This window comes from Colias philodice, chromosome 11 (assembly GCF_061535455.1).
Source record: "Colias philodice isolate Cphi_HAF_F1 chromosome 11, ilColPhil1 Martin Lab GWU primary, whole genome shotgun sequence".
Classification (NCBI taxonomy): Eukaryota; Metazoa; Arthropoda; class Insecta; order Lepidoptera; family Pieridae; genus Colias; species Colias philodice.
Genome location: NC_143096.1, coordinates 10,203,230 through 10,227,607, shown reverse-complemented (window position 1 = coordinate 10,227,607; position 24,378 = coordinate 10,203,230). Strand labels below are relative to the sequence as shown.

Below are 24,378 nucleotides of genomic sequence, written 5' to 3'. Positions count from 1 at the left end.
AAAAGTAGTGATGAACGGAAGCTGGGAGGTCTGGGACCCAAGAGGGCTATCCGAATCGGTGAATACATAGGTAAATATTTTAACTCATGGTGACGTCAATTATTGCGGAAGATGCTTGATTTTTTTTGTGGTTATGTTACCATACTGAATTGGCCTATCTTTCAGCTTAGCACACAAAAAAATCAAGCATCTAGCGCAATAATTCACGTTACCATAAATAAAAATCTCATTGTACTCAGCGATAGATGAAAAATTGAAAAAATGTCATAACTCCGAAAATACGAAAAATCGCATCACATACATGGGGGTGATTCGGATAGCCCTCTAGGTCCTCTACCTCCCAGCTTCCGTTCATTACTACTTTTTTGGACACCCTGTATATGTGCAGAGATTAATAATGGAAATTACTATAAGGACCCCTATAAAATCGTAAATAAATTGTAAATAATTATTTATAAAAAAAGAAATATAATCTATTTTACTTAGAGACAACTCAAAATAAATACTCAAGTGTGAATTCATTAAGTCTATCCCACTATTAAAATTTGTTAATCGTTTTACAGAGGTCATAATTACAGTTGAAAATAACTGATACATTTTAAACCGATCTATTCAATATTCTAATTAATTGACGATCATGAAGTTTTGGTGGTTGGTGGTGGCTCATTTATATCAACGAGTGTGGCTTCTGCGGGAGGTGGGTTGGTCTCCGGTTCACTTGGGAATTGCGGAATGACGTGTGAACTTTGCATCTTCCTCACTGCATCCATATTGACTTTAGTAGATAAGTTCTTTTGCCTTGTTTGTTCGGATGTCTTGGATAATCTCTCGCTAAGCGCCTTGAGTGCTATTTGCCTAAAATGTAAGTTTATATTTTTGGTTAAAAGTATTAGATCTAGAGCCCACGACAGCCAGACATTTCTTATTTTAGAAAAGTTGAAAGTTTGTCTGTATATGTCTCCTATACAAATAAGAACGACCAGCGATTATCAAGTCTGTGTTGTGGTTACTTTGGCAGGAAACAGGTAGTAAAAGTATATAAAATTGTACCTAACTTTCATTATCCATGTATTTAGATGACTTTTTAGTTATTGTGTCATCGAGATACGTGAAATTCTATCAACAAATGTGTCAATTAAGTAAAAACATTTAAACAGCTATATAATTTTGAAAAGTATGTTGGTACATAAAATTAAGAGTCAACATTAAATAAGGGTAGTAAGTTTACCGTCGCCTCTCCATATCCTGCGGCTCGACCCCCGGCATGGATATAGTGACGCCCCGCGGGCTGAGCGCGAGGTGCACGCGCCGGGGGCTCGGCGAGCACACGCCGATGCGGACGCAGCACCTGTGCACCGGCCCGATCACACCCCGCACGACTGGCTGCAGGACTGTTGGGAAGAAACTGGAACGAGATAGTTTTAAAGTGAAACTTTTTTTACATCGTCTCAAACTTTTTGGTCTGTGTAGCGCATGTCGCGTGACGGTTGGCTGCCCGAGTAGGTATAAAGCAGAGTTCGGAAAGTTTCACTTTTACCGTGGTTTCATAAAACCACACAACATTTTTTATTTTTAGTTTTGTAACTTAAAAAGTCAGTAGGGATTTTAAATCACTACATAGTATAAAACAAAGTCGCTTTCTCTGACCCTATGTCCCTTTGTATGCTTAAATCTTTAAAACTACGCAACGGATTTTGATGCGGTTTTTGTTTTAGTTTAGATAGAGTGATTCTGGATGAAGGTTTCAGTATATAATTTATTAGGTTTTAGTCAAAGCAGGCGAAGCCGCGGGTGGAAAGCTAGTAAAATATAAATTAAAGTTTTACGAATTTATGATCAATAAAACAGAAACTACTTTTGGTTGCCTAGTAATTGGTCTACAACCTCAATTGATACAAGCTATTAACATATTTCATAAAGTGTGATATTGGTATATTCAATTCACACTCAATTAGATAGTAGTGACTGACAACTGCTAACAATATTTAGAATACAATATTCATACAAAATAAAACTCATCAATAACAGCTCAAAGCAAGACATTTTACTTCAGTAGGTTTCTACGGCCAGTTTCTTGCAAAACATTGCTCCTTATTTCCCATCATTTAAGCCTTCAAGATTAGCCTAAATTTTGCGACTGCATATTGTAATACATATACAGTAGAACTCCAATTATCCGAACTCCGACTATCCGAATCGCCGATTATCCGAATCACAAAAAATTGTCCAAAAAAAGTTCAAGTGCGCTATTATTCTTCCCCTAACAAGAATATGGAGAGGATGATGATGATAAAGATGCGTTGTCACTAGAGGAAATAAGAAAAATGATTGCAAAAATATTTAAAACATGTGAAAATTTCATTTTTCTTTCATTTAATTCAATAAAAAAATAGTGCAATATCAAAACGTAGCTTTTATTCTCTCCAATGGCAATATTTTTTTTTAAATCCGATTATCCGAATATTTGATTATCCGAAATGGTCCCGGTCCCCATTAATTCGGATAATTGGAGTTCTACTGTATATATTAAATGTATTACAATAAGCTTTCCGCCCTCGGCTTCGCCCGCGTTTTCAAAGAAAACCCGTTCCCGTAGGATTTCCGGGATAAAACCTATCCTATGTCCTTTCTCGGGTATCAAAATATCTCTATATCAAATTTCATGCAAATTGGTTCAGTAGTTAAGGCGTGATTGAGTGACAGACAGACAGAGTTACTTTCGCATGTATAATATTTGTATGGATATAGAATATACAATTATATTCATAGACACATAGAATACTCACTTATCAAAACTAAAATTATCAGCCATATCGCCCCTTGATCCATTGCTGTGCCTCTGCCAGAACCTCAAGTATATCCACGAGAGTAGAGTCCCACTTCCCCACATGCATGGGTAAGTGCCCTCCAATTCTCCTACCGCCCAGAAGATTATTGCCAATATCAGAATCAGCAATGGCAAAGATCTGTTCGTTAATTTACCTAAAATAATCAAAAATAGTATTGAATACATGTTAAGTGCATCTTATTTTGTTTTGGCCTTAAAGGTACATCTGTATGCTAGTAAGTGTACAGTGGAACAAGGATATGAATATCTAATCAAATGAAAGTTAATTAAAATGCTGCATGCACTTCATTCGATTTTACATTGATTCTTCACATAAAACATACAAAGTAAAATACCTTTGTAATTTTACTCTTAGAGAAGATCTTAGTATATAAACAGAGCGTTTAATGTAATAACTTAACAAAAAGTATGCAACACAAAAATCTTACCAAGTGGTGTTTTTATCAACAAATGGTCTGGCAGTATTTGCTTTACAGCAACACACACTGCAGCCAGATAACCCGCAAGACCGTGAACGTGTATATCGAAGAGATACGATGAGTCTTGGGTCCACGAAAATATAATCAAATAGTAAAACGTCGTCAAGAACGCAACTCCGATATTCGTCAGCATAAAGAACTTCATCATCTCTATTTGACCCCATAGTGGTTCTATCAATTTTCCACAAAGACCAACTGTTATAACGTCTATAATCACCTCCCACAAGTGTATTTCAAGAAACCAAAACGTGAAAGTGGACCACAATTGAAAAGATGGTGGTAATAAGTAGCCTGGAGTAACACTAAGTACGTTGACAACATCTTCGGAAAACGATAATATATAGCCTATGACTACAACAACACAAATAAATTTGACTGATGGCGATGTGTTTCCTAATAATGCTGAAAATTGCTGTCGTAAATATGGTATATTACGACTAAACACTCGAAGCGCAGCCATTTTTACTACAAATGTCAGTGATGTCATAATCTACAGTGTCAAAACATACAGATTATACTGCGAATGCAGCCCATAATATATTATTTGGATTTTGTTAAAACAGACATAGGAAAAGAATATTATAATTATTTATATAAAATAAAATAGTAAGCTACGAATTTGCTATTATTAATAATCACAATCACGGTCTCGGTTCTAAAAATATTTGCTCGGTTGCAAAAATAATTGACAATTCAATCAATCAATCATCAATGTCATCGGTGCCATAATTATAATATCAGCTGTCGATTCTTATTTCTTGTTGCTATTTTTTAATGAAAATAATATAATATTGAGAGGTTTAGTTAATAAATAGTTTAAATAAAAGCCGGTTAGATATTTAAGTTAAAAGAATAGGTCAATAGGAGTAAATGTTATTCAATCGGTTTATACGAACTGCTTTTTTGGTATGTTTATATTCATATTAATAATATCGTAACTACTCTCACCAGCAAACATAATCTTTGTTTGGACTTACCTTATAGCTATATCGTTATGTTTTAGTTAAGAGTAGCAAATACTTGGAGTTTTAGCGAAATGTCTTGCGCTGGAAATCAATGCAATGTCAAACGAGATATAACATATCTAAGCCAGGAAAATGCAGCAGCTTTAGACCAGGACCTATTTAATGAATACAAATTTAGTGTAGATCAGTTAATGGAATTGGCAGGATTAAGTGTGGCTACTGCAGTTGCTAAAGTTTTCCCAACAACATCGTAAGTTATAACCACTAAAAAAATAATACAATGATTAAGAATTCAAAAGTGTTTAATTTTTGTAGCTTTAACTACATAATAACAAATGTAAAAATACAATACAACTGTTTTCTAAATGTCTGTTTCTAATTATTATTAATCATGAGTATTTTTACTATTTCAGTCATAATTCAGCATTAATAATATGTGGCCCAGGCAACAATGGAGGAGATGGGTTAGTAGCTGCACGACATATGACTTTATTTGGCTATTCAGTATCAGTTTACTACCCTAAACGCACACCAAAACCACTGTATGAGAACCTTCTATGGCAATGTGAGAAATTCGGAGTTAATATTGTAGATTCATTACCTCCACCAAATGAACTAAAGAACCAATATAAAGTTCTTGTTGATGCCCTATTTGGATTTAGTTTCAAACCACCTGTGCGGGAAGCATTGAAGCCAGCATTGGATGCATTAACTGATTCTGGGCTACCAGTTTGTAGGTAAGACCAGATACAGGATATTATAATATTATAATTAATTATCTGCTGTTAATTGTTTTATTTTAGTTATTATTGTTTCAATTATTAGAATCATGTTTCAAGATATAAGAGTGTAAGCAATATTAAATCCCACAATTTTCTGTCCCTATTTCTAGTTTCTAGTTCATGTCTACTAGAAAAGAATACAATATTATTATTTAAAATGTAAAGTTCATACATATACTTTATTAATAAAACATTAATTTTGCCATTTTATTTCAGTGTAGACATTCCAAGTGGTTGGGATGTAGAAAAAGGCCCAGACTCAAACCATGCATTAAAACCTGCTCTGCTGATTTCTCTGTCAGCTCCTAAACTATGTGCAAAAAAAGAATTTATTCAAGATGCTAAACATTATCTAGGGGGACGATTTCTTCCTCCTGGTATCTTGCAGAAATACAATTTGACTCTACCACCATACCCTAGTCAAGATCAGATTGTAGAATTGTAAAAAAAAAAATGTTAATTAATACATTGCTGGTATATTGTTTGAAATTGGGATAAGTGCAATGTAACTATTGGTGATGATTTAGTAGGTACTAAGATAAAAAAGAATTAATTTTCATAATTGTTTATAATATGCATTTTTATTAACATTAAATTCCTTAACTCGGAATTGAAGTCTCATAATATATATGCATAAGGCCTTATTGATCTAAGCTTAAGGCTCAATATATAACATAAGCTCGAATATTTATTTGGTAAACTTCTATGTGAGGATGCTGTATTTAATATATTTCAAAACCGGCATCGGCCGTAGATATTGTTAAAATCTGTTTGTTTATAAAATATCCAGATTTATTTGACTTGCGCCCAAAATAAAAAAAAGATAAACTACACGCTTATATTCTTTATTACAAGATTTACAATACTAATAAAAAAAAAATAAAGAATAAATTAATAATACATGCAGTAATCCACTATTTAATTACCATAAATCTGAAAATAAAATCCTTACCAATATTATAAATGCGAAAGTAACTCTGTCTGTCTGTCTGTTACTCAATCACGATTCACGCATAAACAACCGAACCAATTTTCATGAAATTTGGTATGGAGATATTTTGATACCCGAGAAAGGACATAGGCTACTTTTTATCCCGGGAAAATGACGCAATCCCGGAAATCCCACGGGAACGGAAACTATGCGGGTTTTTCTTTGACTGCGCGGGCGAAGCCGCGGGTGGAAACCTAGTAATTTATATACTAAAATCTTAGACTAAAATAAAATAAAACAATGTAATCATCGAATACACAATCAACTGTACGAATGAATTGTTAGTTCGACTTTCCGATTGTGAAGTTGACGTTGACAGTTGTTTTTCCATGTTTCGCGGTATTTTTTCCCGCTGTCGCCGGCTTGCGCCTTGCTGTCACATTTTGAAGAGGTCAGCGACATAATTGCTTGCATTTCAAAAAATCTTATCGGTATTTAGTGCTTCCAGCGTCCAATATATTACTTTATACTATAAACAATGTAAGTTCATTAATAATATACATGAATCATATTGTTTTAACAATTTCAAGACATCCCATGCTTCAGACCACCTTCAAACTTTTGTTTGTTTGTAACCGATTTGCATGTTCAACATTGTTACCGTTAAACTTCCTATGTGATTTCAGTTTATGTGCTTTGTATTATTCACTTAAAGAATAAAACAGTGGTCTTAATAATATTTCGTGACTGTTCGCACTATTTAAATAGAATCTTTCATTGAAACAGAATAAATCAAGATGTTTGAAGCACGTTTACTCCGAAGCTCCATTTTGAAGAAAGTCCTCGAAGCCATTAAGGATCTGCTCACACAAGCTACATTTGACTGCGATGACAATGGTATCCAATTACAGGTATAGTTCATATTAACTGAATTATATCAATACAATTTCATCAATTCACGATTCCAACCAACATCTATTTGAAAAGTCCCGGAATCATTTATTTATGGAACAATTACAATATTTATTTGATAGTACATTTCAGTTGCAGTTTAATATAAATAAACAACCCAAGACAAAAAAATTTGGTATCCATGAATTTGGATGATAATTTGTAATAGTACAGTATCAGTATCAATTGGTAAAGCAGTGTTTGATACATATTTTATTATGCTAAAATTTCCAGGCTATGGACAACTCCCATGTTTCACTGGTGTCTCTCTCGCTGAGGGCAGATGGCTTCGACAAGTATAGATGTGACAGAAATATATCCATGGGAATGAACTTGGGAAGGTAAGCTAGATAGTTAAGACTGTTAACTTAAATAAATGTATTGGAAAAATTGTAACCAAAAAATAAATAGCTTAGGTTCTTGATAATGTTTTAACATGAACCAGCGAAATCTCAATCTTGAAACAAGCTACATTGATGTGCAGATGATTTTATACACACATACTTTATAACCTTCATAAATATAAAAGTACTTTATACTGAAATTCTATACAATCATTCTCAATTAATTTTAAAGTGAAACTTTTATTACATCGTCCCAAACTTTTTGGTCTGTGTAGCGCATGTCACGTGACGGTCAGCTGCCGAGTAGGTATAAAGCAGTGTTCGGAAAGTTTCACTTTTACCGTGGTTTCATAAAACCACACAACATTTTTTTTGTATTCCTTTGTTCCTATTGTTTACTGGCAAAACTATGTTAGTAACTCATAGTAATTTGTATATTTCGTGTTTATAACCAAGAAACATTTCTTTACTCCCACTTAAAAATTACCTCACATATTTTATTATTAACATTAATAATTTCAGTATGTCAAAAATCCTGAAATGTGCGGGCGACAAAGACACAGTGACCATGAAGGCGCAGGACAACGCAGACACCGTCACATTTGTGTTCGAGAGCCCCAACCAGGAGAAAGTCTCCGATTATGAAATGAAACTCATGAATTTAGATTTAGAGCATTTGGGTAAGGAATATTTTGAAATTTAAAGTATAAAAAATTTTTCTTGTGTAGTATTTTTATTTTAGCGACTTGTTTAATTTATATTTAAAAATTCTATGTATGTGAAAATGGGGCCATATCATGATTTATATGACAGGGCTAAATAATATAACACAAACCGTCCAAATTAATACCTAAAACTATGTTTCCTCATATTTCTATTATTTAAAAGTGTATATTTCCACAATCAATCAGTGATTTATGTTGCATTTGCTTTTTATATATACTATCTTTATATCTACTGGACTTAACACATTTTTAACAAAGTTTTTGTCATATAATCTAAATCCATACTAATATTATAAATGCGAAAGTAACTCTGTCTGTCTGTCTGTTACTCAATCACGCCTAAACTACTGAACCAATTTGTACGAAATTTGGTATTTCGATACCCGAGAAAGGACATAGGCTACCTTTTATTGCGAAATATGTACCACGGGCGAAGCCGGGGCGGACCACTAGTAAGTAATAAAATTAATTTTCTACATTACAGGAATCCCCGAAACTGAATACAGTTGCACAATCCGCATGCCGAGTGCAGAGTTTGCGCGCATCTGCAGAGATCTCTCACAATTTGGGGAGTCCATGGTCATATCTTGCACAAAGGAGGGTAAGTTTATTATAACTATTTTTTGTATTATTTTTTCTATTTACTAAAATAGCTTTTGATTACCAAATCCCACATAAACATCTTATATATAAAATTCTCGTGTCACAATGTTAGTCTGCATACTCCTCCGAAACGGGTGGACCGATTCTCATGAAATTTTCTGTGCATATCGGGTAAGTCTGAGAATCGGCCAACATCTATTTTTCATATGTATCACGGGCGAAGCCGGGGCGGACCGCTAGTTACTTTATAAAATTTACCAGCACTTGCTAAAACCATAATATATTTTCACTAATAACATTTTTCTTCAATTCATTTTATTGATTCTTTTATGAATAAAATAAAAAAAATATTGTACAATACCTGAAAAAAAAATACACAGATGATATTATTATAATAGTTGTAAAGTATTTATTTTAAAATTATGTTCCTAGTACATAATTAATATCATCTATTTCAAAAAAAGAACTAAAATATAGTAAAAGTGAAGTTCTGCAGATGCATTATACATCTGTTTCACTGATCGATTTTCTTTAGGGACAAGTAGGTGATCAGCCTTCTGTGTCCTACCAGACCGAGACATTTTTTTTTTGTCTCCACCGGGAATCGAACCCGAAATATAGGAGGCGGCCAAAATATAGTAGATAACTAATAAATCACATTTTGCAGGAGTAAAATTCTCAGCGAGCGGCGACATCGGTTCAGCGAACGTTAAGTTAGCACAAACTGCGTCCATCGATAAAGAGGAAGAAGCTGTTATCATTGAAATGGACGAACCTGTTACACTTACATTCGCCTGCCAGTATCTTAACTATTTCACTAAGGCTACTTCTTTGAGTCCACAGGTAATGTATATTTTTTATACTAAGTTGGAATGTAGAAATAATTTTGATTTGTATTGAATATAGGAGATAATTGTGGAGTTTATAGATTGATATATTTTTAAGTAGAAGTAGTTTAAATATATTCAAAACTAAAATATTTAAAATATTTTTGGTTTTATTACATTGCAATTATACTATTTTGTAAATGTTAAATTATACTGATAAATGCAGCTAATGGATATTATGAATTCATTTCCAACAATAAGTTACAGAATTACACAATAATCCTTACATTTCCTTGCTCTGTAGTTATCACTACATAGTATAAAACAAAGTCACTTTTCTGTCCCTATGTCCTGCTGTATGCTTTTTTTATCTTTAAAACTACGCAACGGATTTTGATGTGGTTTTTTTTAATAGATAGAGTGATTCAAGAGGAAGGTTTTAGTATATAATTTATTAGGTTTTAGACAAAGCGGGCGAAGCCGCGGGCGGTAAGCTAGTATGTTATAATATGCTATGAAGTCATTCACAACAATAAGTTACAGAATTACAAAATAATCTGTATATTTGCTTGCTACAAAGTTATAAATAATAAAAATAGAAAAATTAAGCATTTCTTATTTAGTGATTAAATAAATTGGGATTATATTACACTTAATTATCACCACACTTTTTCATTTTCATTACAATATTATAAAAATATGTATCAAAAATATAATATTTCTGTTTCAGGTGCAATTATCAATGTCCGCGGACGTGCCCCTCGTTGTGGAGTACCGCATTCCAGACATCGGCCATATTCGCTATTACTTGGCGCCGAAAATCGAAGAAGACGATAACTAAAATATCTAATATTCCGTACCGATGTGCCTATCATGTTACTTTTGTATAACAATTAAATTGTGGTTAAGATAATAAAACTATTTTTCAAATTTCCGTATTTTATTTTTCACATGCTATTTTACAAAGTACAAATGAAAAGAATACAGACTGCATATTTACATATGACTAAATCAATTAAAATCGCAACTACAGTATGCTGTAGGGTACAATTTTTTTGTTCAAAAGGAATGTTTAGATCGAAAATACCTCATACATTCATAAATGCAATGCTGTTTATTCAAACTTAAAATTTAATTGGCTAATGCCAATCACAGTTACTACACACAATCCACTGGCAAGGAACTTCAACTTGATAAAATCAATTGAAAACTTTCCACTGACTGCAATTTTTACAAATGCAAGTCACTTGTTGCATGAACTTCCAGCAAAATCTTATTGATCCGTTTCGAAACTAATTCATTATAATATGAAAAATCAGTCAGTGCCAAATTTTATAAAAATACGATCTATTGTTGTTATCCTACTAATGTTACAGATGTAAAAGTTTATTATGAACGTATAATTTTTATTGTTTCACGCGAAAACCAAGTAATATGCAAACCTAAGATGCAAACCAATGAATTGATTTTGTTATTTAGCTTACATCAAGAATTAACGCATAGGCTACATAAATAATTTTTAGTATTGATTTATACCTGAAAGTGGCTCGAACCGCGGACGGGACACGCTGTTGAAAGTATGGATATTGTTTCATTTAGTTGTAGCGTGGATCATGCTTTACTATAAATTTTAATTTTGACACACATGATAAAAAGTGAATCCAGCCATTTGGTACTTATGAATTTCCAGCCAAAATATTACTTGCACTCTAACTTTCTTTTAAAATGTGCAAACAATATAAGGACTCAAGTGGTTGCTGCAAGTTCAATTTAAATCCATTAGTTATAGTTTCTACTCCATGTGCAAAACAAAACTAACTCGGTCATGATATGAATAGATGTAATTTTTTTGTATAAGCTTATATTATAAGGCCAAAATTTAAATTATTATTTATATCTCTGAAGAGAAATAAAATAGTCTAAGGAGCTCCACAGCGCCTAACATATCCAGTACGTCTTATGCTAGGCGTCCATTAGAGGCGGATCGGGCCGGGCCGCATCGCAACGGGCCGTCTCTAATGGACGCGCTGTTTGCTCCTGCGTCCACCTGTACGGGGCGCGGCGGACCGCCTAGGCGGATTTTATCTAACAGACGCTCGCCGCTCACATCCGCCTGCCTACGTCCACTAGACGGGTCGGGGCGGGCCGGGCCGCAGCGCACCGCCGCGTATTTCCAAACTATACATAGCCAGAACGCAACCATAGGAAACTGCTCGTGTATACTTTGTAATGCTGTTTTTAAGTTTGTTATTACAATATATACACGAATTTTGCGTACTGATCGTGTATACTTTGTAAAGCGGATGCTTGCTTCTTCTTTTCAAACTATACACGATCAGTACGCAAAATATGTATAACTAAATATAGCTAACACCACTTACGCTTGACCGAAATAATAAATATATAGAAAGACTTCAATCAAAGACAATCAAAGACTTGTACAGCTATATCTATCTACTTTTAGGGCGTTTGTCCACTACAAGGAATTTTACGGTCCGGCATTCCGATTTTTTACGGTCCGGTATGGCACGCCATTAATCTATATACTAGCTTGTGCACTATACGTAATTTTACTGTCCGACATTTTACTTTTCCCTATTCCGGATGGTTTTTTGTGTCTACGAGTCGCTGTAGGTATAATTGTTTTCGAATGCCCACTTGCTTGGATTTTACTGTTTTTACTGCATATGCCAATTAAAAGCAAGCTCTTGTTTTACTTTATTTTAGTTGGCAATGAGATTTGAGAAGTCGGTATTGTTATTTTATATACATTGACCAAGCATTGACCTATAATTATTATCTAAGTAAGTGTTGGTAAGTTAAAGTTCAAGTGGGAATAGCTTTAGCTCCTCGTCACCGATTAAAATAAATAAGTGAAACACGCATTTTAAATCTCTTACGGAACTTTACTTTTTATTATAACGAAGTAATAAACTAAATATTTCATCTTCTATATTTTTTACTCGTTTCTTGTAAAATGCAAAAACAACCATTTATGATAGCATTATACCGCCAAATTTCCTTGAACTGTACCGCACTGATCCGAGTAAAGACGGACAGGTGCACAAGCCAATTCATCGGTTTTTTCATGCCAAACCGGACCGTAAAAAATCGGAATGCCGGACAGTAAAATTCCTTGTAGTGCACAAGCGCCCTTATTCTTCTTGATTGATTCAGTAAAATATGGAATAAAAATATTATTACGTAAGCTTAGAAAAATAAATAGGTAACAGATATAAGGGTTACCTATGGGTTAGGTTAGGTTCGTGTTTTTTTTAACTACACAAAAATAGGAGCCCCGTGAAGCGGGACTCCGTCGCCTCGCAACCGTCTTCTTCTGGACTTATTAGATTCTTACATTTTAGCACTATTGTCAATTGTAAGTCGTGCAGTATAGTCGGGAACGAAGACACAAGCATCCTCGATACAAAAAATATACGATCAGTACGCAACATTACATACACAATACACATGCATTTTAATAATAGATTTCAAAACAGCAATACAATAATATAAACGCGAGCAATGGAGAGACGCCGCGCTTACTCCGAAACATACACGATTAGTCCGCATGCGTACTGGCGCTGTATGTTTTGGAGCGCTATTCTTACTTATTTCACTACAAAGTATACGCGAGTATTTGCAAGTATTTGCGTACTGCTGTTGTATAGATTGGAAGAACTTTGTAAAAAAGTTATTTCCAAACTATACGTGATTAGTTTCACACCGTTGCGTACTGGCCTTGTATAGTTTGGAAAGACGCCGCACCGCCGGCAGAAATCCGCCTGCGAAGCGATATCCACCAATGCGTTGCGGCCCGCCCCGGCCCGATCCGTCGCTAATGGACGATGTTTCATACAAAACATAGGCCGGCGTATTTTTGCGTTGCGATGCGGCCCGGCCCGATCCGCCTAGTGGACGCCAGCCATTATGACGGTCCTGACCATGTATCATATTTGATGTTTTAAACCATCGATGCAAAAAGAGGGGTGTCATAAGTTTGATGTGTGCCATGTGTATGTGTGTTTGTCTATCTGTGGCATCAAATCTCACGATCAACTGAAACGATTACAATTTAGTTTTTTTTTACATTAAATGCGTACACATAAGTGTGCGGGTGTCCTGAGACATATATTTTCAATTTTGTTGAATTAATAGTTATGGGGGGTGAAAAAGGGTAAGAAAAACTGAATGCTCACAAAATATATACTCGTGTGGATTCGTGTTTTTTACTTTTTAAAGGTCATATATTGTGTTGGGGGTTTTTTTTAATTTTTAATGTATACGTACATATACATTTAACAAAATAAATTGTGGTTAAGAAAATAAAACGAATATTTTTCTTTCAGTATTTTATTCTTCGCATACTATTTTATAAAATAGTACAAACATTAATCATACCGACTCCATGTTACACATGAGTATTTAAATACATTCGCAACTACATTACTGTATCACACAAACGGAATGTTCAAATCAAATAAATTAATTTATAAATGCAAGAGGTATAACATAAATTATTCTTCTATTCTAAAACCTATTTAAAATTACAATTAAATTTAGCCAATCACAAGCAAGTATAACGGTAAAACTTACACTACTACTTAAGTTATTTAGGGTCCATACTGACTAGATATTATCATTGAACAATAAAACCAAATATGAAATTTCTTATCATATGTATTAAAATGCGGTTTAAGTGTGTTTACTGGTCTAAGAATATTTAGTATGAACCCATAGAAAATCTCAAATTATCTTTGGATATCAGCTACATAATATTATATTGATACTGAGAAATATTACCTATGATTAATCCTAAAACTTGCTTGTATGTCCGACTGACTACATGTTTGACTTAAAATTAAATCTTTAATTAAAAGAATGAGATCTAGTTAAGACTAGTTATAAAAAATAAATACACTCTTATAAAAATAATAAAATTAAAGGAGGAAGGGCAGGACATGTAGTAACGCAACACTTTGCTACCCCTACATAGACGCTTTTAATTTATTTTTGACACAATTCCAATCACATTTAAACGTTTTCAAAGATTTTTTTTCTTATGGCCGTGTGTTCCATCCATGGTAAATAGAATTATAACTATGAATTTTCTGATATTGACATGATTTTGCTAGAACAATTTCTAACAACAGTTATGGAATAGTTTAATTTACTATTATGTAAAATGGTATGTATCTACTAATTATGTATCTATTGTTCAATGAGACATTCAACTTTACGTGCTGTACGTTTTTAGAACATCCCATGCCGATGCGCATGACATAAGCGCGTCACACACGGTGAAGATACTATAATATTTTATGTTATGATCGACCCGAAATTTTGTGTCAGTGTTTTGGGTCTACAGGGGTCTTAGTACGCAATGACAAAAAGAAAAATGATGGTCAGAACGCTGATACCGGATACCTTAAGATACTGTAATATTTTATATATAAGACAGTGCGCGCACGAGCAACTTTGTCTCCGCAACTATTTTGTCTCTGCCACCTATGGGCTAGTATGAAAGTGCGCGCACGTAGCGACGCAACTCCCCATACAAATTGATGGGAGAGACAAAATAGTTGCGGAGATAATGTTGCTCGTGCGCGCTAGCTCTTAGAGAATCTATTATAGTACCTTCACCGTGTGTGACGCGCTTTATAATCGTTGGATATAATACACATCAAATACAACCAAAAGCAGGTTTGATATTCATAACCAATATTACTGGCACATAAGAAAAAAGAAAAAAAAACTGAAACGTCAAAATTCAAACGTGGAACGTGTCAAGCGCCGCGCGGGTAGCGTGTCGCGCACTACTTCCACTTCTTGGCGGAGAAGAGCACGGCGCGCTGCTTGAGGAACAGCGAGTAGCTCTGCTTGCGGAGCGCGCTCGCGTCGGCTTTGTTGTTCGCGCGCCGGTTGGCGGCCGCCATCGCTAGCGTGTACGCGGAGCGGGGCCGACCGCGCCCTCTACCTGTGAGACATACAAAAGTATCATCATCATCAGCCCATATACGTTCCCACTGCTGGGACACGGGCCTCCTATGAGGGTACAGGCCATAATCCACCACGCTAGCCAAGTTTTTTTTGGCGGATGGCACACGTCGTCTGGATTCGGTCCCCGCACTCAAGGCGCGCGATAGAAGCTATGCAATAGCTTAAAAAATCCATATTTCAATACGTCTAATACATTTTTATGCACTTTTATAAAAAGTTATATTTTTAGTTAACCATAATTTAAATAAATGTATATCTAGAAAGAGAGTTTTCGCACTTCTCTAGACCTCTTTAACTAGAATGCTACAGAACATTCGGGTATTTAAAATTATATATGTATGTTTATTAGCCATCTGGTTTCCATAACACAAGCGAAAGCTTAGTATTGGATCAGATCGTGCCGTGTGTGAAAATAGTCCTGAATATTTATTTATTATCTATATGCTCACCTGCCCCCCCTCCCCTGGCTCAGGCCTCCCGCTTGAGCTCCGACGGGCCGGGCTCGTCGAGGCTCACCACGTGGTTGTGCAGAGTGCGCAAGTGACGTAGTAGGTTCGATTTCACGTTGAACCCTTTGTTGCAGAGCCCACAGACGAAGGGACGCTCGCCTGTAGGATTAATATAATAAATATTTCCACAGATAAAAAAAAAATCGAAAATATAATGTGTCGCCGGAGAAATGGGCGGTTTTATAACGCGTGGTGTTTAGGTGACGCGACTACGTCGCGTACGCGTTATAATAAAAAGTAGGCAGTCATAAAAAAAGATGATGAAGTGAATTTACAACTTAGATTTAAGTAGGTACTACATTATTATAATTTTCTACTGTATGCGAACTTTAAATTAAAAAAGTTAAATTTGGTATTTCGAACATGAAAAATCTGAAATGATTTTCAATGATGACCCAAAATTTTTAAAATCTGTTTTTTATTGAACTGATTTCCACCCAAATATTTTGCTAAAATCTATTCACCGATTTTCAATGTTCACTTTAAACTTATTTTTTTACGTTTTATAGAAAAAAGTCCACACAAACCTGTGTGCGTGCGCATATGTATGAGCATGGACGCATGCGACGGGAAGTTCTTGTTGCAGTGGCCACACGTCTTGTTTTGCTCGCCGTCTGTGAAACGATTGTGACGTTTTGGTGCTGCACTGTTGTTTGATATGGCCAATTCTGGACAACCGAACACCGAACCGACGCTTAGATATACACTATCATGTGGACTAATGGGGCCCGCCTTGCAATCAACGTTGCCAATCACGTTACACGATAGAAAATCACAAAAAATCACATAAAATAAAAAATAATATTGACGTTTTTGCGCGAGTTCACATTTAAGCATTAGCATGCAGTACAACATTTAGTAAATTCATTCAACAGGTTACACCGAGAAAAAAAACAGAAAATTAAAAAAAAAAACTAGGTAATTTGGGGGTAAAAACATCGCAAATTGGCAACACCGATGAATTGCAAAACAAAAACTCCAAGTTTACAATGTCAACATAACTGAAGTGATTATCATGACTGCGTTTGTGCTGCTAAATAAAAAACACTTATAGCAAAAATAAAACACGGAACCAGAGATAGAGAATAGCATGGAGTTTTTAATATATTTATTATTATTATAATATAAAAAAAAAATGGTTGAGTTGATGTTGTGTCCGTCGAGAATTAGCCACATACATAACAATCAATCAGCTATGTTAGTATAACAATGGTATATAGTAGTTAGTAGCACATCATAATATCTGAAAATAATATTATGAACATACCAAAATATTTGTATAAGGATTATTATATATTATGTGAATAAATAATAATAAATTAAAAAAATATAGGATAAAATATAAGATTAATTGATAATACGATACTGCTAAAAAAATTGAAAGTGCAATTTTTTTTATATAAAATAAAATCACTAAGTAGGTAAAATAACTAGGTTATTGTAAGATACTATTTACTAATTTCTAATGGTCGTTGCATAAAAAAAATCTACTAGTAAATAGGCAAAAAATTCCTCTTAATTCAAATATCAAATCAGAATAGTGTCATATTATTATTAATAGCATGTGCTATATAATATAAAAAAAAACCTTCAATAACGTTAATCAACTATTTTTTTTCTCTAAGTTTACTAATTTTAATTTCGACCAAGAAAGTCGTAGTAATTACACCATTTACATTTCAAGATGATTTAATGTTTATTTGGTTGGATTATTATATTAATTAAAATTTTCAAAAAATAAAAAATAACCCGATCAGAGCCGGGTTGAGCAGCTAGTTATAGAAATAATTTTAAAAATAAATATAATATTAAAATAACACGCACCAGTCTCAGTATGTGTGCTTTGAATATGTCGCACCCACTCCGCTGGATTCGGGAAATGCTTCTGGCAGAGATCGCAACGTAGTAGAGCTGTTGTTTCTTCTGTGTCGTCGCTCTGAAATAAGTAATAAAGTTGAAAACACAGGGCAGGAAATCGTATTTTGATGTATAAGAATTAAAAATCTGCTATTAGCAAGCGGGAAAATATACAAATACTTTGTAAAATAACGAAAAGGTAGATGTTCCTCTCGCTCAAAATGCTCTAGTTACAGATGCTCTATTTACAGTTTCCTCTGCGTGTATGTATGTTAGCAGTACAATTAACATCTTAATGTATGTCCACATGAGTAGAAAGACGGAACAGAGACTAAGCTTCAAACAAACGCGAGAATCGATTGCACTACTACAAGTACGCGGGGCATGTGTGTGTGACCGCAGGCCGCTTGTCACGTACGCAGCGATTCTGGAAAAAACCGGTTTGCGCTTGCACAGGCATAGGACAGTCTCAGGGTTGATACGACGCACGTTGTTTGTTTTATTAGTTGCAACTTGCAAGTTTGAATATTTTAATATAAAACGTAATATTTCATTGTCAAAAATGGTTGTTTATTGTACTGTGTGTATGAATAATAGTAGAAAAACTAAAAATATATCATACTTGAACTATCTCAAGGAGTACAATAGGTGAGTAAATATTTTGATTATTACTTTTTCAAGTAAGTACCTACTTGCGTTTATTTTATTAGGTCCTTTTTTAATAAGATGAGAATTGTACACGGTGTGTTTTTACCTTTCATTATTATTACAAGTTTAGCATTTGTAAGTATGTATGTATGTATTGTAAGTGTGTACATACCTAGGTTGGGTTGTAGTAGGTAGTTTTGTTTAATTTGTCTTAACCTATTGTGACAACCCTACCAAAATAGGTAACAATTTTGCACGTTCTTAAGAAGCTTAGTCTCTGTTCCGTCTTTCTACTCATGTGGTATGTCTGTGACAATTAAGAAAGCTGCTCTCGCTCTTCCTAGAGCTTGCACTGCATGTATGTTATGTAAGCTGCAAAAGATATGATGCTCATCTCTCTACCTAGATCCGACACTGCGTGTTTGTAGCAGCTCAAAGTATGCCGCTCCCCCTCTACCTAGAGCAACACCGTACTCACGTTATCAGCATAAAGTATGCTGTTCTCTCTCTACCTAGAGCCGGCACTGAGTATATTATGTTTGATATTAGCTCTACCTAGAGTGGGGACCAAGTGTGCTACTCTCGCTCTATCTAGAGCCGGCACCGCATAATATGTATGTTATCACAGTAATAAATAAGCTGTTCTCGCTCTACCTAGTGCTAGTGCCAGTCTATATGTATAGCATGCACTGGCTCTACCTAGAGCCGGGACTAAGTAAACTGTTCTTGCTCTACCTAGCACTGGGACCAAAGTCTTCTCGCTCTACCTAGAGCTAATAATTATTATGTAACATATTTTTTTTTGTGTGGTGTTCCTCAATGTTAGCCAGAAGGGCTTCTACATTTTAACGCGGACGCGGGGGTGAACTGAATGTTCACCCTGGTAGCGACATGTGCAAGGGCGTCCCCTCGCCACGGGGACACACCCCGGACACTCCATACAAAATTATCGTTTTGACAGTCGGACTGTAGAGACTGCAAATGTGTGTGTTAACGCTTTATGGTTGGCACATTTTTAACTAGCGTAAAAAAAAAATTCGCGTTTTTCTGTTGAAATACATCCGTAAACAGCACAATATCTAACAATTTTCTACGAAAAACGATAATCACAAATCCAAAATAATAAAATTACTTTAAGTCAATTTGACTAATGTTGTCAATCTTCGTTGCGTATCGTCCCTGTGGAAAAATGTGGACCATTTTTAGACTGATCGTGCGGGGTGAGGTAAGTGTTTAATTTTGGCGGGAAGCGGAGTAACCGTTCTGTAGCGTTTAGCTACTATTATGTATTCTGTGACGGGGATCTCGAACCTCGGCTTGGGCTGTCGCTTGAATGGAGGAGGCCGGAAGGGCCCTACGGACGGTATATATACTCACAGCAGAGCGCCGCTTGCGTTTCCTCGCGTGCTGTCCGTCGCCGTCCGCGTGCTCCTGCACGTGGCGCACCCACGCCGCCGGCACTGTGAACACTTCCGCGCACAGCTCGCAGGACAGCGGGCTGTATAGCTGGAAAAAAAATTAGTTAATAATGTATTTTGTAAAAAAAATTGTTTTATAACAATGTATTTTGTAAAAAAAATTGTTTTATAACAATTTATTTTGTAAAAAAAAATTGTTTTATAACAATGTATTTTGTAAAAAAAAAAAATGTTTTAAAACAATGTATTTTGTAAAAAAAATGGTTTTAAAAAAATGTATTTTGTAAAAAAAAATTGTTTTAAAACAGTGTATTAAAAAAATGGTTTTATAACAATGTATTTTGTAAAAAAAATTGTTTTAAAACAATGTATTATGTAAAAAATATGGTTTAAAAAAAATGTATTTTGTAAAAAAAATTGTTTAAAAAAAAATGTATTTTATAAAAAAAAATTGTTTTGATACAGTGTATTTGAAAAAAAATTGTTTTATAACAATGTATTTTGTAAAAAAAATTGACTGGAAACAAATTGTTTTTTTATAGGAATAATTAGAAGCGATATCTCTCTATATTTATTTTTTTTCATGTTATTTTGAAACATAACTTGACAAAACAAAGTAAGTTTTGAAGTGAAACTTCTAGGCGTGTTAAAAGTAAAAATTCAAGGTCGCGTCATGGCAATACAGTCACGTCATGGAGTAGGGCGACGATTTTGGTATCTTTGAATCTTGCCAAAGAAGTTTCACTTCTGACACGTTGAAGCTTGTGTTTGGCGTTTGTCACAATTTGCAACGTGTCAGAAGTGAAACTTATACTTAGATTTTTGGCGTTGAATTTATGTGTTTGGCGTTGTCACCAAAAATCTTTTTTATTTCTAAAGATATTTTCGTGACATCGCCGCACAATACAACAATAAAAAATAAAATTAAAAGCAATAACTAACCAGTCCTTCCTCCTCCACGTCTACCTCATCACATGGCTCTGACTTAACACTCATTTCTGCTTGAAACATCTCAGCTATTTCTTTTTTGTTACTAATATCTAATTGTTTTGTGATATCGCCAAACAATACAACAATAAAAAATAAAATTAAAAGCAATAACTAACCAGTCCTTCCTCCTCGACGTCTACCTCGTCACAAGGCTCGGATTTAACACTCATTTCCGCTTGAAACATCTCGGCTATTGACCGTTCTTCCTCTTCAATACTGCTTGCGTCCCAATCTGGTTCTTCTTTAACTTGGACTTCGACGGTACTGCTTTGGTTTGATTTCTCTGTAAAGTTTGTATTTTTTTAGAAATTGTGTTTGGAAGATAAATAATATAAATACTAGCTTATATAATACTATTAATTACTATTATTCTACCAATAATAGAAACTATTGAATGGATATTGAATATTATTTTTTAGAAATTGTATGATGTGTTTGGAAGATAAATAATATAAATACTAGCTTATACTTATTAATTAATTACTATTAATCTACCAATAATAGAAGCTAATATTGATATTGAATATTATATAGAAAAGTTTTATTTGAGATATATGGTCACGTCTAGGGTACATATCTTATACGGAAATATGTATAAGATATGTTTTCTTAATTAATAAGTACACAGAATCAAAAATAATTATAAAAATTTTAATACTAAACATTTTACACAAGTGCAAACTTAAAATTAGCATATACAAATTATACTAACTTGAACTGGTGGAAGCTGCATCATCATCCTTCCCATCTTCAGCGTCAGTCTTTTGTTTCTTCCCATATTTCCTTTCATTAGCATTCCGTCTCAACACTCTAGTTGGTATACTGTCTTCACTATTATCATCCGTTGCCATGGTAACCGTGGATGTTGCCATGGTAACCGTGGACGTTGCCATGGTGATAGTTGAAGTGGTCTCTGTGGACGGTGCAGGGGCAACCAGTATAGTTTGACCCTTGGGTACTCCTGGACGTATGGCTGCTTGTGTTGTGCCGTCACTGGTCTTGATGAATACTAGCTTTGGTGGGCCGATGAACATTGGTCTGGAAAAAATTATATATTTTTATTAAATGTAGATTTGTAGTGTTTCCTCTATACAAAAATACTAAAAACCTTGCAACATCAAGAGAATTTAACAGTAATTAATTTATATTAAAAATTGAAAAAAAAAATATTTGGTTAGCATAATATTGTAATATATCTGTATACGTATAAGAAATAAACTTAAGAGTAAAAAAAAAATCAAATTAATCCCATCTGTTTCTATAAATATTCAAATTGTAATAATCAGTAAATAAATGCTATTATTAATTATTTACTTATTAATTAATCTTACCTATTCCCCTGCCCTTGAACAGGATTAAAAGTTTTGAGTAACTTGTCATCCTTTTTCAAAGTTATTTTCGGCACTTCTTTAGCTTTCTCTGGTGGTTTATTTGCAGTGTTTGCAGTTGTAGTGGTTTTCTCCGCTGGAGTGGAATCTCCTCCAACTTCATCTGTCTGTCGCCAGAGACCCCTGATCTTTAGAACCTCCCCAGCTTTTAGTACAATATCTAAAACCTCATTAGATACTGTTGTTTCACCTGAAATAAATGGATATAATAATTACAATCTGTAGTTTTTTTTTTATATTTGACCTTGAATATAAGATGATATAAGTAATAAATCGCTATAAGCATGTAGTTAAGACTGAACTAAACTAACTTAAATTTAACATGTAGTTTGTTTACCATTAGGTATCTTCTTCTTATATATAAAAATGAATCGCAAAATGTGTTGGTAAGCGCATAACTCGAGAACGGCTGAACCGATTTCGATAATTCTTTTTTTATTATATTCCTTGAAGTACGAGGATGGTTTTTATGTAGAGAAAACGTAAACATGTACCACGGGCGAAGCCGGGGCGGACCGCTAGTAGAATATAAAAATATTAATGTATGGATATTTTTATAAAAGACTCAGGAGTACAAATAATTTTGTTAAATCAGTATGAAAGGGCGGATCAACTTACCCTTATACATATACTCCACAAGAATTTTCAGCGCCTTCGTAGATATTTCCGAAGGCAGCACGACATACAGCATGCCACCCATTCTCGTTACCGACCGCTGACCTTCGAACAACGTGCTTAAGTACACGCTGCAAGAACTTAGGATGAACTTGTGCGCCGGTATTTGCGATCCATCCATCGTGCACAAAACAACATCCGTAAATCTCTCCGAGCGAAGCAATGCCGCCACAGAACCGTTCAAATGTGAACTGTGCGAATGCCATTTTAACTGATACGTATCAGTTGACGTCATTTTGCCGCTTCAGATTCACACCATCTGTACCAAAAAACATTATCTTTCTCCACTCCAACTGTATACGAACAACATTCAATAAATTATAAGTTAATTAGAAAATAAAACAATTCTCACTGCAAACATCGAAAAGCCCGCCAATAGGCAATGACAAACGAAAAAAAATTCTCATTTCGTTTATCAATTCGGCAAACATGTTCAACTTCTGCTAACAAAAGCGTTAACTTTCAAAATATTTAAATTCATTTCATATAATGCATGAATTACAATATATGTTTTTATGAATCATTTAAATGTATGTACCTACGTTTTAATAAATTAATAATTACTGAATAAGTTGTAACATATAATTATTGGTTTATCTATGTAACGTTTCTAAACGCAAAGTCGCAAACATCAACAATAAATCCCGATTATTTTTTAAAAAAAGTGCACGAATTTAAACATAAACTTAACAATCGTGAAAATAAGTTGGAAATTATAACATGTCAATATAAAGCATTTCTGATCTTATATGCTTTATATACGGTATACGTATGTGTTTAATTCAATGAACATAATATTAAATAAATTACCTCAAAACACTTCGAATCTAGAATATTACGAACATTTCGATAGCAATACCAGCGATCTAGATGAACATAATTATAGCACAATTTTCAGCTTCACACATTTTAAATGATAAAACACGCGCAACCACCGCTTGCGACCCTCAAGTTCGGTGTGCGGCGGCTGCGGCTGTGAAAATCGATGGATATGGTATTGATTTAACGCAAAGCGGGGTTGCGCGTTTATCTCATCGATCCACGGTTGACGTCGCGATTCGGGCACGCTCGGCAGGGGCTACGCGTAGCGTCGGTTGCGCGCGCGTGCGCGTATGCGGCAGAGACTAGGGGAGCGCCGCGGCCGCGCATAGGTTTGGAGCGGCGACGCGGCCGCGGCACCCACCTTTCCGCCGCGCCGCGCTCCTACCCGAAGCCACCCTGTTCACGCGCAAACTCTCTTACCAAAAGCTCGGAAAATAGGGTCACTGATAGAATCATCGAGAATTCATAAAATTCTGGACATAAAGTCTACATTTCAACAAATAGGAATAACATTCACTTCCTGGAATTTCGCTTTTGCATTCATGTATGCACAATGCATTTTACCTACCTACCTATGATAGATTTTATTGATTTTCAAATTGACGCAACGCGTCAA

At 34.7% G+C, this 24,378-nt stretch overlaps 4 protein-coding genes across 4 annotated transcripts; 2 read left to right on the top strand and 2 right to left on the bottom strand.

The window, feature by feature from the left end:
- Positions 1-379: 379 nt before the first annotated feature.
- Positions 380-3,816, bottom strand: LOC149484839 (transmembrane protein 115). Its single transcript, XM_089701213.1, has 4 exons — positions 3,277-3,816; positions 2,787-2,982; positions 1,229-1,405; positions 380-855 (listed from the first exon to the last, which is right to left on the bottom strand). The coding sequence occupies exons 1-4, from the start codon at positions 3,812-3,814 to the stop codon at positions 636-638; spliced, it is 1,131 nt and encodes a 376-aa protein (XP_089557339.1). The 5' UTR covers positions 3,815-3,816; the 3' UTR covers positions 380-635.
- Positions 3,817-4,056: 240 nt separating this feature from the next.
- Naxe (NAD(P)HX epimerase) lies at positions 4,057-5,893 on the top strand. Its single transcript, XM_089701227.1, has 4 exons — positions 4,057-4,233; positions 4,331-4,542; positions 4,706-5,029; positions 5,291-5,893. The coding sequence occupies exons 1-4, from the start codon at positions 4,198-4,200 to the stop codon at positions 5,517-5,519; spliced, it is 801 nt and encodes a 266-aa protein (XP_089557353.1). The 5' UTR covers positions 4,057-4,197; the 3' UTR covers positions 5,520-5,893.
- Positions 5,894-6,412: 519 nt separating this feature from the next.
- Positions 6,413-10,385, top strand: LOC149484837 (DNA sliding clamp PCNA). Its single transcript, XM_089701228.1, has 7 exons — positions 6,413-6,545; positions 6,792-6,916; positions 7,191-7,297; positions 7,823-7,980; positions 8,510-8,626; positions 9,296-9,471; positions 10,186-10,385. The coding sequence occupies exons 2-7, from the start codon at positions 6,803-6,805 to the stop codon at positions 10,294-10,296; spliced, it is 783 nt and encodes a 260-aa protein (XP_089557354.1). The 5' UTR covers positions 6,413-6,545; positions 6,792-6,802; the 3' UTR covers positions 10,297-10,385.
- Positions 10,386-15,328: 4,943 nt separating this feature from the next.
- LOC149484836 (uncharacterized) lies at positions 15,329-24,045 on the bottom strand. The gene is made up of 10 exons (XM_089701120.1): positions 23,751-24,045; positions 22,884-23,199; positions 22,209-22,455; positions 21,590-21,915; positions 20,994-21,160; positions 19,847-19,975; positions 17,789-17,900; positions 16,492-16,632; positions 15,905-16,063; positions 15,329-15,432 (listed from the first exon to the last, which is right to left on the bottom strand). The coding sequence occupies exons 2-9, from the start codon at positions 23,173-23,175 to the stop codon at positions 15,924-15,926; spliced, it is 1,554 nt and encodes a 517-aa protein (XP_089557246.1). The 5' UTR covers positions 23,176-23,199; positions 23,751-24,045; the 3' UTR covers positions 15,329-15,432; positions 15,905-15,923.
- Positions 24,046-24,378: the final 333 nt, after the last annotated feature.